Source organism: Globicephala melas, chromosome 20, assembly GCF_963455315.2.
Source record: "Globicephala melas chromosome 20, mGloMel1.2, whole genome shotgun sequence".
Lineage (NCBI taxonomy): Eukaryota > Metazoa > Chordata > Mammalia > Artiodactyla > Delphinidae > Globicephala > Globicephala melas.
The window spans coordinates 31,286,194-31,300,630 of record NC_083333.1 but is presented as its reverse complement, the minus strand read 5'-3'; the positions used below and the strand labels follow the sequence as shown (position 1 = coordinate 31,300,630).

At 44.4% G+C, this 14,437-nt stretch overlaps 1 protein-coding gene across 1 annotated transcript in view; it reads right to left on the bottom strand.

Annotated features, from left to right (window-relative positions):
• Window positions 1–113: 113 nt before the first annotated feature.
• ENPP7 (ectonucleotide pyrophosphatase/phosphodiesterase 7) overlaps window positions 114–14,437 on the bottom strand; it is a 43,920-nt gene continuing 29,596 nt past the window's right edge. The window contains exon 5 of the mRNA XM_030837944.2: window positions 114–487. Within this exon, the coding sequence (XP_030693804.2) occupies window positions 114–487 (374 nt within the window). The remainder of the gene's footprint in view (window positions 488–14,437) is intronic.

The window sequence follows — 14,437 nt, the reverse complement described above, 5'->3', positions numbered from 1 at the left end:
ACGCTTCCGCGCCCCGCGCGCCCCAGCCCGCCACCAGCCCGTGCGGGCCGCCCTGTTCCGGCATGGGCCAATGAGCGCAAGGGGGCGGTGCCTGGGGGCGGTGCGCGCATTGTTCACGGCGGGACCAGCTTCGCGCCCCGGGCGGGGGTCCGGCGCGCCTGGTCTGGGTGGGTTGGGGCCGCGGGCAGCGCGCGTGGGTCAGCAGAGCGCGGGCGGGTCCCTCGCGGGGAAGAAGGAGGCGCCTTGCCTCTTCGGACCTGGCGATCAGCAGTCGAGTCCCGCTTGGTCTCCGGGGTGCGCCTGGCCTCCTCCGAACTTCGTTTTCCGGGCAAAAAGCCATTGTTCTGCCCCGAAGCGGGGGGAAGTTGGGACGCGGCGAGGCGGCCGCTTCCTGCCTCTGTCCCCGAGGGGCGCTGCTTGGGGCGCGGAGGGCCCAGGCGCCCTCCGCATTTTTGAACTTGGTCTCCTTTGGTCTCGGGCAGTCGTACTATTTTGCGTGGGAGCAAAACGGGCTGGGGCGGGGGCGGGGAAGGAATGGAAGACAAAGTGCTGGGGGAGGAGGTGAGCGGCAAAAACGGAGCAGCCCAGCTTTTTATCTCAAAGGCGAGAGAGGAAAATGCATCTGGTGGAAATGAACGGCTCTTCGTTCTTTAAGTTGTGAAGAGTGGCACCCAACCCCCAAGTTTTAGGGCGCACGTAGGGGGAAAAGCAACTGCACCTTTTAAAAATTTATTTCATGATTTTAAGGAAATGAATGTGGAGGAGATGGGATCGGGATTTGAGGACATGGTTCTAACCTAGGACCAAGTCGTTAATGGGCCCGCTAGGATTTGGCAGTCCATGTCCTTTGGATCAATTGCATGCGGCAGAGAGGAGACTGGACCGGGTTTAGAGAAGGCGGTGGGCTGGAGTCCGGTGGGGTCATCTTCGGCAGCCACCCTTAACGCTGTTCAGATCGGTATTCCGTGAGCAACTCTTCCCTTAAATCATTTAGATCTTGAATCAGAGCAAGTCAAACTAGTAATAAAGGGGATATACGTTAGCACTTTTTTTTCGTATCAGTACAGTTTAACTCAAAATTCATTTTCTGGCTTTGTTTTTCCCTTGGACACAGCTGCAAAGTACTCTATGGGTTGAGTACGTCAAAAAGTCGTTTCTTGTTGCAGGAAACTGTCTCAATGTAATTTTGATCATTAAAACCATATTTATAAAGGATTCTGCAGGAGAAATGTATTTTTGTTGTTGTTTTAATAGGAAAGGCCTACTGTAGAAAATATGGAACTTCAGGAGCCCATCTTTCAATTTCTGGCATGTTCTTCAGTTTATTTGGTTAAATAGGTTACGTTCATACGATATCCTGGAGAGAACTTGAGTAACATTTGCAAACTCAGATATTATTTGCAAAGGAGGTGGGAAGAAGGAAGATTGCTTTTGGTGGGGGGTTGATTGCTTACTTGGGGGGGGCTGCAGCCCAGAATACCTGTTTTGGGATAAAACCTGCACTCCTGGGGTAGAGAGAACTGCGTACAATCTCTCTACAGCTCTTTTTGTATCCTCATCTTGTGGAGCCAGGCAGTAAATTGTGGAGCTGAGGCCAAAGGTGTATTTATTGTAATCCTACAAATAGCTGGATCAGTTTCAACTCACATTTCCTTGCAGAATTCATCTTGGGTGTGAGGTTTTTGCCCTGGAGGTTTCCAGTTTCCTCTTGATGATATATGTTATCCTGGGATACTTGCTTAATTTTTTTTTTTTTTTTTAAAGAAAAGAAAGCTTAAAAAAGAGAATGTTTTCTTTCCCTAAGAAATAAGTTTGTCCAGAATGTGATCCTAACTCATTGGGGGAAAAAAATCAATTTCTTGGAAGGTTTAATACATACATTGTCTATCCAACTGGGGATGCCCAGTTTGGGTAAAATAACGTTTAGATAATTTATTGGGAGAAACAAATATGACCTATTTGACTATAATTAAATTATCAAAGTTTTGTGATCCAAAGTTTGTGAAGTGCTCCTTAAAAACAAAACCGGAAGTTGGCAGAATTGAGGAATGATTCCAGCTAATCCAATTGTGTCAAAACATGGGTTTGGGCCAAAGCTGATTCTGTTTTGACTGTCACATTTAAGAATTATTAAGACAAATTAGAACTAATTATTTTCTTATTCATTCAACAAATGGTTCCTCAGCATTTGCTGTCATCTAGACATGAGTGGATATAGTGCAGAGTCTGTAACAGCGCTGTCTAGTAGAAGTTTCAGAGAGGATGGAAATGCCTTATGTCCATGCGCTTCAGTGTGTCAGCCGCCAGCCATCTGTGGCTAGTGAACACTTGAAATGTGCTGCTGAGGAATTACTTTTTAATTTAATTTAATTTTAAATAATTTAAATTTAAATAGCCACGTGTAGCTAGTGGTTAAGTACTGGGCAATACAAGTCCTTAGGAATGCAAGGACTATACTTTAGACATTTTCAATGAAAGTAATGCAATTATTGATACTTAAGGTAATCCTGGAACATGAATAGTTTATCTACATTTCCATTTATACTTTACTGTTTATGAGAATGTTTAAAACATGTACAAAAAAGATATTAAAAAATACAGGCATACAGGCAAACATAAGTACTCTGTTTAATGCCACTTTCTTTCTGTGCAAGTGACAGTGCCAATGACAAATATTAAGTAATTAATGTCTGAAATACCACCAAGAAAGGTTAAATATTTTCATGCTGCTCTTGTGGATCCGAAAGCAAAGATACCGAGACAAGAAATGAATGATGTGACGGTATTATTCTCAAGTCAATGGAAAAGTCAGAAATTGAGATGAAGCCAATACCCTGGATCTGTCAGCTTTGGCAGTTAAAACTAAATAACACTGGCTACATCTTACAAAACAGTTTCAGGCCAGCTCTTAGTTTTTTTTACAAATACTGTCTCATTGCCGTAATCAGAGTTGGTTAAAAGGAGTAACTAACACCATCCCCACTGGACACACGCTCAATGGTCTGCATGGGATAAACTCAGGATGTATAATACATTGCACAAACTTGAATATTTAATGTGATGATTTGTCCCCCAACCAGGTCCGCTCACATTTGCAAGCCTGAGGTATAACTTACAGGCTAGCTGTGTTATGTGATGCTGACTCTGTATATGCAATGGATAAATGTTATACATACGTGACACACAGTGTTTATGTATCAGAACTCAAGTAAAAATAAGCACAGTTAGGGCCCTTGCAGAAGTTCTCAAGCTTTCAGTTTGCCTAAGTATCCCCTGGGCACACAATGCAAATATTGAACCCTGGGCCCCACCCCAGACATCCTGACCCAGGAGACCCCCCCGAGGCCGTCTGCAGCTCACACTGTTTAGAACACTTCTTACAAAGGGCAGCCTGTCCCAGCCCTCATTTTACAGATGAGGGCAAGGAATCGTAAATTGCTTCAAGTCCTGAGGCTGTGGAGCCTGTTCCTGCCATTCCCCACTTGTGCCTGGTGGGGGCGGGCAGGCTACGTCTGGAAGTAGTGAGGTAGCCTGCACGCAGTAGGCCCTCCAGGGCTGCACGAGGCCCGCCCCAGGCCGCCTAGCCTATTGCATGGCCCCTAAACATATGCACAGACTGGACCCCCCTTGGATCCTGGGGGCTGGGGAGGTTAAGGAACGCTGTTGTAGGAGGTAGGGAACGACAATTAACCAACTCCTTTGCGATGTTGCTTTGGAGACCAGACCACAGCCCCCTATGAGAGACCTCTGTTGTAGAAGGCTTTTATTTTAAAGAGTGTCGTTTATTAATTTTGCAATCATATCAGTCCATGATTCCAATTTCTTACTATTAGAAACAGTGCAGTGACGAACATCTTTATTTTTTTTCTTAATTGGAGTATAGTTGATTTTTGATGTTGTGTTAGTTTCTGGTATACAGCAAAGTGACTCCTTTATACATATATGTATATATACACACACATATATATAAATACATTCTTTTTCAGATTCTTTTCCATTATAGTTTATTACAAGATATTGAATATAGTTCCCTGGGCTATACAGTAGGACCTTGTTGTTTATCTATTTTATATAGAGTAGTTTGTATCTGCTAATCCCAAACTTCTAATTTATCCCTGACCCCCCTTTCCCCTTTGGTAACCATAAGTTTGTTTTCTATGTTTGTGAGTCTCTTCTGTTTTGTAAATAAGTTCATTATATTATTTTCTTAGATTCCACATATAAGTGATATCATATGATATTTGTCTTTCTCTATATGACTTACTTCACTTAGTATGATAATCTCTAGGTCCATCCTTGTTGCTGCAGATGGCATTATTTCCTTCTTTTTTATGGCTGAGTAATATTCCATTGTGTATATAAACCACATCTTCTTTATCTGTTCCTCTGTCGGTGGACATTCAGGTTGCTTCCATGTCTTGGCTATTGTAAATAGTGCTGCTATGAACATTGGGATACATGTATGTTTTTGAATTAGAGTTTTCTCCGGATATATGCCCAGTAGTGGGATTGCTGGGTCCCATGGTAACTCTATTTCTAGTTTTTTAAGGAACCTCCATACTGTTGTCCATAGTGGCTGCACCATTTTACGTTCCCAGCAACAGTGTAGGAGGGTTCCTTCTTCTCCACACTCTTTCCAGCATTTATTATTTGTAGACTCTTTTTGTTTTGGCTATGTTTGGTCTTCGTTGCTGCGCGCGGGCTTTCTCTAGTTGCGGCGAGCGGGGGCTACTCTTCGTTGCGGTGTGCGGTCTTTTCATTGCCGTGGCTTCTCTTGTTGCAGAGCACAGGCTCTAGGCGCGTGGGCTCCGGTAGTTGCAGCACGCAAGCTCAGTAGTTGCAGCTCACGGGCTTAGTTGCTTTGTGGCATGTGGGATCTTCCTGGACCAGGGATTGGCAGGCGGATTCTTAACCACTGTGCCACCGGGGAAGTCCCTATTTGTAGAGTTTTTGAGGATGACCATTCTGACGGGTCGAACATCTTTTTTTTTTTGGCTGCACCGTGTGGCTTGTGGGATCTTAATTCCCAGACCAGGGATCGAACCTGGGCCCTCTGCCATGAAAGCGCGGAGTGCTAACCACTGGACTGCCAGGGAATTCCCTGGTTGAATATCTTTATCTTTGCATGTGCAAGGTGCTGGCACATCTCTGGAACAGCATGTATTGTACTGATGCTGTATTGAAGGGCAATGGGTCTACTTTTTTTTTTGTTGGCTATTGCCAAAGTGTCCCCCAGGGATCGGCACTGATTTAGACTCCCACCCCAGGTAGATGGGGTTGCCTCTGTCCCCGAATTCTCAGCAACTCTAGGAGGTATAAGTCCATCTAGGGCATTTCTGAAAGTATTTGATGCTTAGCTGGTTTCAGTGGTATTCTAACACAAATTAGTCACGTCTGTTACACATCCCACATCTGCTTTTTTTCAAACCTTTGCCTGGTGCGGGATTGTTAGAGTGTAAAAATGATTTTATGAGTGCAGTTTTCCAGTGTGAAATATCATACATTATTTTCTCAAATTTAACAATAAGTTACACTTAACAAAGTTTTAAACTTTAGGGTGAAGTCCTTATTTAAAAACCAATAATTAGCTTGGGGATTCAAAGCAGTAAACAAATACACATCGTGAGTTTGCTAATTGTTCTCCCCGGATGCTAAAGGCGATCTTGAGCATCCTCTATAAATCCTGTGGGCACCATCGATAAACCCAGCGGTTTCAGGAGTGATGGACCTGAGAACTGGGTTGCAAATCCCCCTGTGAATCAAATGCATGCTCTTGTTTACTCCCTTCATTTGCTGGGTTACTTCTTGTCTAAAAGAACCCAAACAAAGAAATGTCTGTCGCTCAGGTCACATGAAACAAGAGATTTTCATTACCCTCTTTAATCCTGCTGCTTTGGTGAGATAGTACGAAGATAAGTCCAAAGGACACATTTTCTTTTAAAAAGTCATTTTCCTGCTTCTTGTTGGCAAAAATCTCAGTGATAATCAGAGGAACTGCATTTGGAGGCAAGGAATGTTAGAACCAAAAGGCACCGTGAAAATTCTGCTTTGCAGGTGAGCACAGGGTGGTCCAGAGGACGGCGGGAATGTCTAGTTTGACATGTCCAAGCCTGGGCCCCTGCTCATGCCGGGCAGCACCTTGCCAGCCCCCCAACCTCCAGCTCTGCTCCTCCATCACCATAGGCCTTTGTGGCTCTTAACTGAGCAAGGAGAGTGGGACATGCCCCGGGTGCCAAAATGTTCAGATGGATACTGAAAAAACTCCCTCCCCTCCTGTCCCCAGCAGTCTAGTTCTCCACTCTGGAAGCAACAAACTCAACCCTTTCCTAGGTTTTCTTCCAGGGCCTTTCTGTGCCTGAACCAGCAAGGATGCGTGGAGCGTTTTCTCCTGGTGCACCCTCCCGCTGGTTTCTTCTGGTCACACAAATGGTAGTGCACTAAGGCTGTTCTGCCTGCTGCTTTTTTTCCTCTTAGTTGTATGGCTCGAAGGTTGCTCCCCAACAAGTGGATAGACCTACCTTGCTCCTTTGAATCTCTCCATGATATTCTGTATTTGCTCTATGGTAGTTTATATAAATAGATCCTGATTGACAGACGGTGAGCTGTTCCAATGTTTAGCTCTTGCTGCAAAGAGTAACATTTGTTTAAAAAATCAAGTTTTTCTGTTCTCTGGACTGTGAGAGGGATGCAGGCCTGCAGCAGAAGTGTCCATGATGACTGCAGAAACAAAACACTGGTTGAAATGCTGTTAATCTAATCACGATGCACGGCCAGGTGCTGGAGCCCGGCTCCTTTGGCTGGGCATGTCCTCACAGGTTCTGTGAGCATCTGAAATAACTCCCAGTTATTTCAGATGACAGTGGTGACCACTGTCTTTTGAGGTATTTTCATAGAATATTCCTCTTCGGGGCCGAAATCTTCTATTATACACGTTCTGGCTATGTAAGTGAAAGGGGCTGCTGTCGACATCACCATTTCATATTTCTTGGGGTTTAGTACAAGTTGCATCCTGCAGTCGCTGCTTTTTAGAGTCTCATGTCTTAGTGTGAATGCTGCTGATGGGAGCACGTGTCCCAGAATGAATGGCACCTCAATGTACCCACGACTTCAGTAGACAGAGTTGGACAAGATAGTGAGGGTGCATCCAGATAGGAATTCGCAAGGTGAATTTTGGGTTCAGAGGTGGTCATGAGACCATGCACACAGCAAATATTTTTTAGTGGCTCTTTTGGCCTGGCACTGTGTTAGGCTACCCTGTAAGAGTGAGGAACAGGGCTGGCAGGGACCCCAGCCAGCAGTGACAACAGAGCAGGGCCCACAGCCTCATTTGGGGGGTGGATTGTATCAGGTAGGATCCTCCAGAGAAACACCGATATAGAAATGCCAATACCTAAAGAGATGTATTGCAGGGAATTGGCTTATGCCATTGTGGGCTGCCTGGCAAATTGGAAATCTTAAGGCAGGCCATCAGGAAGGGCAGGCTGGAATTCATGTTCACAGGCAAGATTTCTTCTTCCTCAGGGAAACCTCAGTTCTCTTCTTAAGGTCTTTCAACTGATTGGATGAGACCCACACAGATTATCCAGGAAAATCTCCTTTACCTCTAGTCAACGGATTGTAGATGTTAGTCACATCTACAAAATACTGTTGCAGAAACACCTAGTGTTTGAGCAACTGGGGGCAATAACCCAGCCAGGTGGACACATAAGATCTCCAAGGTAGTATGTTATTATGTGAAAAATCTAAGCATGGAGCAATATTGTATGAGTTTCCTAGAGCTGCCATATAAGCTACCACAAGCTTGATGACTTAATAGAAATTTATTGTCTCAAGGTTCTGAGGGCCAGAAGTCTGAAATCAAGGTGTCAGCAGGGCCAAGCTCCCTTTGAAGGCTCTGGGGAAAAATCCTTTCTTGCTGCTATTAGCTTCTGCAGGTGGTTGCCTGCAGTCCTTAGCATCCCTTGGCACAGAGACCATTCCATTCTCCTCCTCTATCTTCACATGGACTCTTTCCCTGTCTCTCTTCTGTCTCTCTGTGTCTCAAACCTCCCTCTCCTTTCTCTTATAAAGACATTTTAAATCTTCTAAGTCCAGTCATTGGTTGTAGGGCCCACCCTAAGTGCAGGATGCTCTTATCTTGACATCCTTAACTTAATCACATCTGCAAAGACCCTATTTCCAAATAAGGTCACGTTCACAGGTACTGGGGGTTAGGACTTGGACATGTCTATGTGGGGGCCATTATTTAGCCCTCTACAAATATATATGATATTACTTCTGTTGTGCAACCAAAAGGAATTTGTGTGTTGGTGCATGTATACAAATCTTTTGAGAGGATACTCAACACATGCATAACAGTGGTTACTTTTGGGGGGCAATGAAGAGGTGTTTTTTTTTTTTAAGATTTATTATTTATTTATTTAATTATTTTTGGCTGTGTTGGGTCTTAGTTGTGGCACGTGGGATCTTCGTTGAGGCATGCAGGATCTTTCGCTGTGGTGTGCGGGCTTCTCTCTTGTTGTGGTGTGCGGGTTTTCTCTTCTCTAGTTGTGGTTTGCAGGCTCCAGGGTGTGTGGACTCTGTAGTTTGCAGCACTCAGGCTCAGTAGTTGTGGCACTCGGGCTTAGTTGCCCTGCGGCATGTGGGATCTTAGTTCCCTGACCAGGGATTGAATCTGCGTCCCCTGCATTGTAAGGTGGATTGTTTACCACTGGACCACCAGGGAAGTCTCTGAAGAGGTTTTTAATGATCAGTTTATGACCTTGTGAATATTTGAAAAATTTTACCTTGTGCATGTATAAATTTACATAAAATACTGTTTCCTGAGTTATCTAGCTTTTAAGCTCATGGATTACTTTGATCTTTGTTATAGTTTAATGTGTTTTTTAAAACTCAAATTTTATAAAAATTTTCTATAATAAAAATATTCAGGCCCTAGTCTCCCCTCAGTATATTCTGATTTCTTTATTGTGGAGAAATATTAAAGAAGATTTAAATAAAAAAGACTGTTGGGAATTCCCTGGCGGTCCAGTGGTTAGGACTCTGCGCTTTCCCTGCTGAGGGTGCGGGTTCGATCCCTGGTCGGGGAAATAAGATCCCTTAAGCCGTTATGCGTGGCCAAAAGAAAGACTGTTTATGAGCTGGAAGATTTGCTATTTTTAAGATGTCAACATCCCCAACTCGATCTAAGGATTTAACACACTCGCAATCAAAATCTCAGCATACTTAAAAAAAAAAGAAATTGACAAGCTAATTCTAAAAGGACCTGGAATCATCAAGACAATCTCAAGGGACTTCCCCTGTGGTCCTGTAGTTAAGAATCTGTCTTGCAATGCAGGAGACACTGGTTTGATCCCTGGTCGGGGAACTAAGATCCCACATGCCGCAGGGCAACTGAGCCCGTGAGCACAACTACTGAGCCCGCACTCTTTGGAGACCGCGCACCACAACTAGAGAGACGCCCGCATACTGCAACGAAGGGTCTGTGTGCCACAACTAAGACCTGATGCAGCCAAAAGTAAATAAATAAATATTAAAAAAAAAAAAGACAATCTCAAAAAGAACAAGGTAGGAGGACTCACAATTCAAAGTCTGGCTAGTTCACTGCTGTGGCCCCACTGTGTAGAGAGGGCTCAGGCACAAAAGACACTCAAAAACTTGTTGAATGAATGAAGAAGGTACTTCCTGCCACTCAAAGGTAAAGATGGCCAGGGAAGAACTTGGGTGCAGTGGGGCTGCGGCAGGAGAGACTTAGAGGCCAGGGCTCATCCACGGGCTTGGTGGAGTTTGCCTCAGACCACCTGCCGGAGAGACAGCAGCAGATTGGAGCTGACTTCTGATGCTTTACTACATGCGGGACACATATCAACCTCATCCTCATCCTCACGTGGAGGAGACAAAGACCAGGTACAGGGTCCACGGCTGAGACAGTGGTATGAGCAGTTTATGTACTGCCATGGGACCTGCAAAAGGATGGCAGGTGCAGTGTGTACCAGGGGACAGTGTGTACCAGGGATAGTATGTACCAGGGGACTATTCACCATGGGGCACTGTGTACCAGGGGATGGCATGACCCAGGGGCAGTGTGTACCAGGGGACAGCATGTACAAGGGGACAGTATGTACTAGGGACAATGTGTATGGGGTGAGAGTACATGCCAGCCTGCAGCCCAGCCCATTTACTTTGTAGCGACATTAGCATAATTTCCTTCTGATCAAAGTTTATTACTCTTTCTGGTTTGAAAAATCCCATGAAAACATTCAAACATTTTTATGACTCTGACATGAATTGCCAAAATGTCCACGGAAAGAATTACCCCAACTTCCCGCATTCCCCAGGTGTACACAACCTCCCTCTCACTTTCACAGGCTCATTCAGGCCTTTTCAGCTTGATGACCTCCTGCGAGTACATGAGGGTTTCTTGGTTTATTTAATTTGTGTATTGTTCTTTAATTGTTTCTTGATTTAAATTCCTTCCCATCAGGGTATAAACCCTCAAGGGTGGGAATGGAATTGGTACGTCCCTAAATCCACCACACCACCTGGCACAGAACTGTAACCCCAGCCTTAGCCATAAAAATGAATAATTTGAAGGTAGGCATGGGGCAAATTCATCCCAGGAAAGAGCATATTAGTGATTTTAACCCCTCAAGTCCTCAATTAAATTAAAAATCAATTTAGAAGGCCCTGGTAAAAGTTGGGTGACTATGTGAAACCAGCCCTCATGCGCCGTGGGTGGGAATGCAAATGGCTTCATTGTTTCTGGAAAGTAATTTGCTAATGCGATTCCAGATCCTTAACACCAGTCACGCCCTTCTGTTATCCATTTGCCTAAGGAAAAAAAAATCAGAGATGTACAGAAAGATTTATTTATGTCCTGATTTGTTCACTGCAGTAGAGCTTATCATTAAATTGGAAATAGCTCAATGTCCATCAGCGGGCAGCTGACTTAAATGGAGTGTGCTGTGCTCGTCCAAGGAGATTCTCTATGATCCTTAAAATACAAGTTTTAGGAGATCTTTTTAAATGACATGGTGGAAACCATGTGTAATGTTAGGTTAAAAAATGCAGATTAAATAAACAGATGCAGTGTGGTCTCAATATTATAAAAATATCTATATAGATGCATCTAAAAAACGAGTGGAGAGAAATAATAAAAATACTTTATGTGAGATTAAAATTAGTTTTTTGATGCTTCTTGTCTATATTTTCCAAGATTTCTGTGATGAGTACACATTATGCTTATAGTCAGCATTTCTGAACTCAGATGCTCAAATTCGGACAGTTGGGTGGCTGGGTGGCAGGGTGGCAGGGGTGGGAGGGGGCAGACTCGAGAAGGACAGACTTTTTGAGTAAGAGAGGTAGAAATTATGAGAGGGAAGAAAAGTGAAGAGGTGCTGGTTTGATTTTTTAAAAATCATTAAAAAATTGTGCACCAGAACAAAGAAGGCTGTGGCATCTTAATAAGTTACAGCCCGTCAAGGTTTTCTTTTCATGAATTTTAACGCAGGAGAGGTAGCATTAAAATGCAACAAGTAGCAGGACTTCCCTGGTGGTCCAGTGGCTAAGGCTCTGTGCTCCCAGTGTAGGAGGCCGGGGTTCGTTCCCTGGTGAGGGAACTAGATCCCACATGCTGCAACTAGCAGATTGCATGCTGCAACTAAAGATCCCGCACGCGGCGACAAAGATTCTTCGTGCCGCAACTAAGACCCGGCATAGCCAAAAAAAAAAAAAAAAAAAGCAGCAAGTGGTAAGTATCACAACTAGAAGAATTAAGGAGAGAACAGTTGCCGCTGAGACTCTCAGGTATCTTTCTGAGAAATCACAGACCCAGCGGGCATGAAACGGTGAGGCCTCAGAGGACCAGACCCTGGTACTTTTGGTGTCCTGATGGAGCATCTTGTTTCCCTGGCAGGATGTATCTGTATGCTTGGCTCCCTAGCCCTGGTTCTGGGGAGAGCACCCACCTCCCTTTGGGGTGCCAACCCTCACTCTCTCCGTGTGGTTGGGTGTGCGTTGGCTGTGGGGCTGGACATGCATCCTGGGAGTTTATGCAGCTCCTGGCTTGGGGATGGCCGTGACTCAAGTTGGGGCAGTTACAGCCCTCCCCCGGCCTTCACCTAAGGACCCTGCGGGAGGGTCTTGCTTCCTCTGAGGTGGCTAAATTGGAGGGATGTTTGTCATGCCCTCCCCCCGCCACCCCTTGATAAGCGTTTCTACTGAGAGACACTGAAGCCAGCACACAGAGAAAGGCAGGCTAAGAAGGAGAGAATGAGAAATAGAGAAAAATAGAGAGAAACCTGGGACAAACCCAGAGTATCCGCCGGGGCCTTCCTAGTTGGGACATCCCTCTGGTGGTCCAAGCTAGTATGAACTGGGTTTCTGCCCCCTCCTGTCAACCCAAGACTCATTTCAACTTCCCATCAAACATTTGTAAAACTTGATGTTCTAGGCCACAAAGAATATCAAATTCCAAAAGTGGAAACCATATGGGCCCCATTCTCTGATCACGAGGTAATAAAACAGGAGACTAACCAAAAAGGGGGGCTGTCCAGAAAGAATCTAAACAAACACATCACAGAAGCAGACATCACCATCAACAGGCACCTCAGAAGATGCTCCATGTCACTGCTCATTAGGGACACACACGGTAAAACCACACCTCTGCCGAGCAGACACAATTTAGAAAACTGACAATAGCAAGTTCTGGTGAGGGTGTGGGGAAGCTGGAACCTGCACACGCTGCTGGGGGGAAGGCAAAATGGTTCGGCCGCTCTGGGGATCAGTTTGGCGGTTTCTTAAAAGTACATAGACACTTACCATATGACCCGGAAATCCCCCTACGTATCTATCCAAGAGAATTGCAAACACATGTCCGCATGAATCCTGTATGTGAATGCTCAAGCAGCTTCATTCGGAATAGCCAAATGCCCGTCAGCTGGTAAATGAATAAACACGTTTTGGTACAACCATCCTAGGGACGGCTGCTCGGCAACTAAAAGGAAGGGATTACTGATGAAAGAAATAACACGGACACGTCTCAACGTCTTACGCTCAGTGAAAGAAGCCAGACACAAAGGACTACATATATATGCTTTCTTTTCTATGAAATTCTAGAAAAGGCAAAACTTACAGACACAGGAAGCAGATCAGTGGCTGCCTGAGCCAGGGGTGGGGGCTGTCTGCAGAAGGCACGTGGGATTTTTGGCAGGATGCTCCCCAAACTGGACTGGGGATGTGGTCCTAAAGTCTTTCTTCACTGTCCTAGGATTTCCTCTGCCTCTCTCATGGGACAGCCATACAACAGAATGCCTTATGGTCATAAAAAGTGCTGTAGAATTTTTTTTTTTCTTGTCCTGGGCAGACAGACGTGTTAAGTTTTTAAAAAAGCAGACTATAAAGCTATATACACAAAATGATTCCATATTTGTTAACTATGTCCACAAAAGGCTGGAAATACATTTGTCTAATTTTTGCTTATTTTTTAAAATCGCGTCTGCTCAAGGAATGTGTATTGCTTACATAATGAACAAATAGAAAAGGTATTTGTAAGGAAGCCTGGAGAGGGACTTCCCTGGTGGTCCAGTGGTTAAGACTCCGCGCTCCCAATGCAGGGAACTAGATCCCTCATGCCGCAACTGAAAGATCCCGCACATGGCAACGGGGATCCCGTGTGCCGCAACTAAGACCCGGCGCAGACAAATTAAAAAAACCCCAGAAAGTCTGGGGACCCTCCACTCTGGTCTTTTCTTCCCTCATCTTCTGTATCCTAAAACTTAATTATGGTGGTGGTTGCACAACTATATACATTTATCAAAACGGGTAGAACTGTTTAAAATGGGTGTATTTTACTGTATTTAAGCTATATCCCCCAAAGCAGAAACTAGTGAAACTGGAGAAATCTGAATAAGGTTTGTGGATTGTACCAATGTCTATTTCCTGGTTGTGATATTGTGCTATAATTATGCAAGATATCAACTTTGAGAGAGGCTGGCAACCACCAGAAGCTGGAAGAGGCAATGAAGAGTCCTCTTCTAGAGCCTTCAGAGGGAATGTGCCCCTGCCGACACCTTGATTTCAGACTTCTGGTGTCTGGAGCCGTGAGAGGATAAATTTCTGTAAGTTTTAAGCCATGTGGTTTGCTGTACTTTGTTATAGCAGCCCCGGGAAACTCATACAGAGGACTTTGAGCCACTGATGGTAGTGACATTTGAATCAGTGTGGAGGGATGGTTAGGCAATGAGAGGTGTCAGACTAATTGGTAATCTTTTAGGAAAAAAAATAATAAAGTTGTACACTTTACACTGACACAAAAATTTTAAAAATATCAGATCGATAAAAGCTTAAATTTTTTAAAAAAGTAAGGCTATGACAGAAGAAAATATAGGAAAGATAAATTTGTTTACTCATGGAAAGTCCTTTCTAAGCATAATACAAA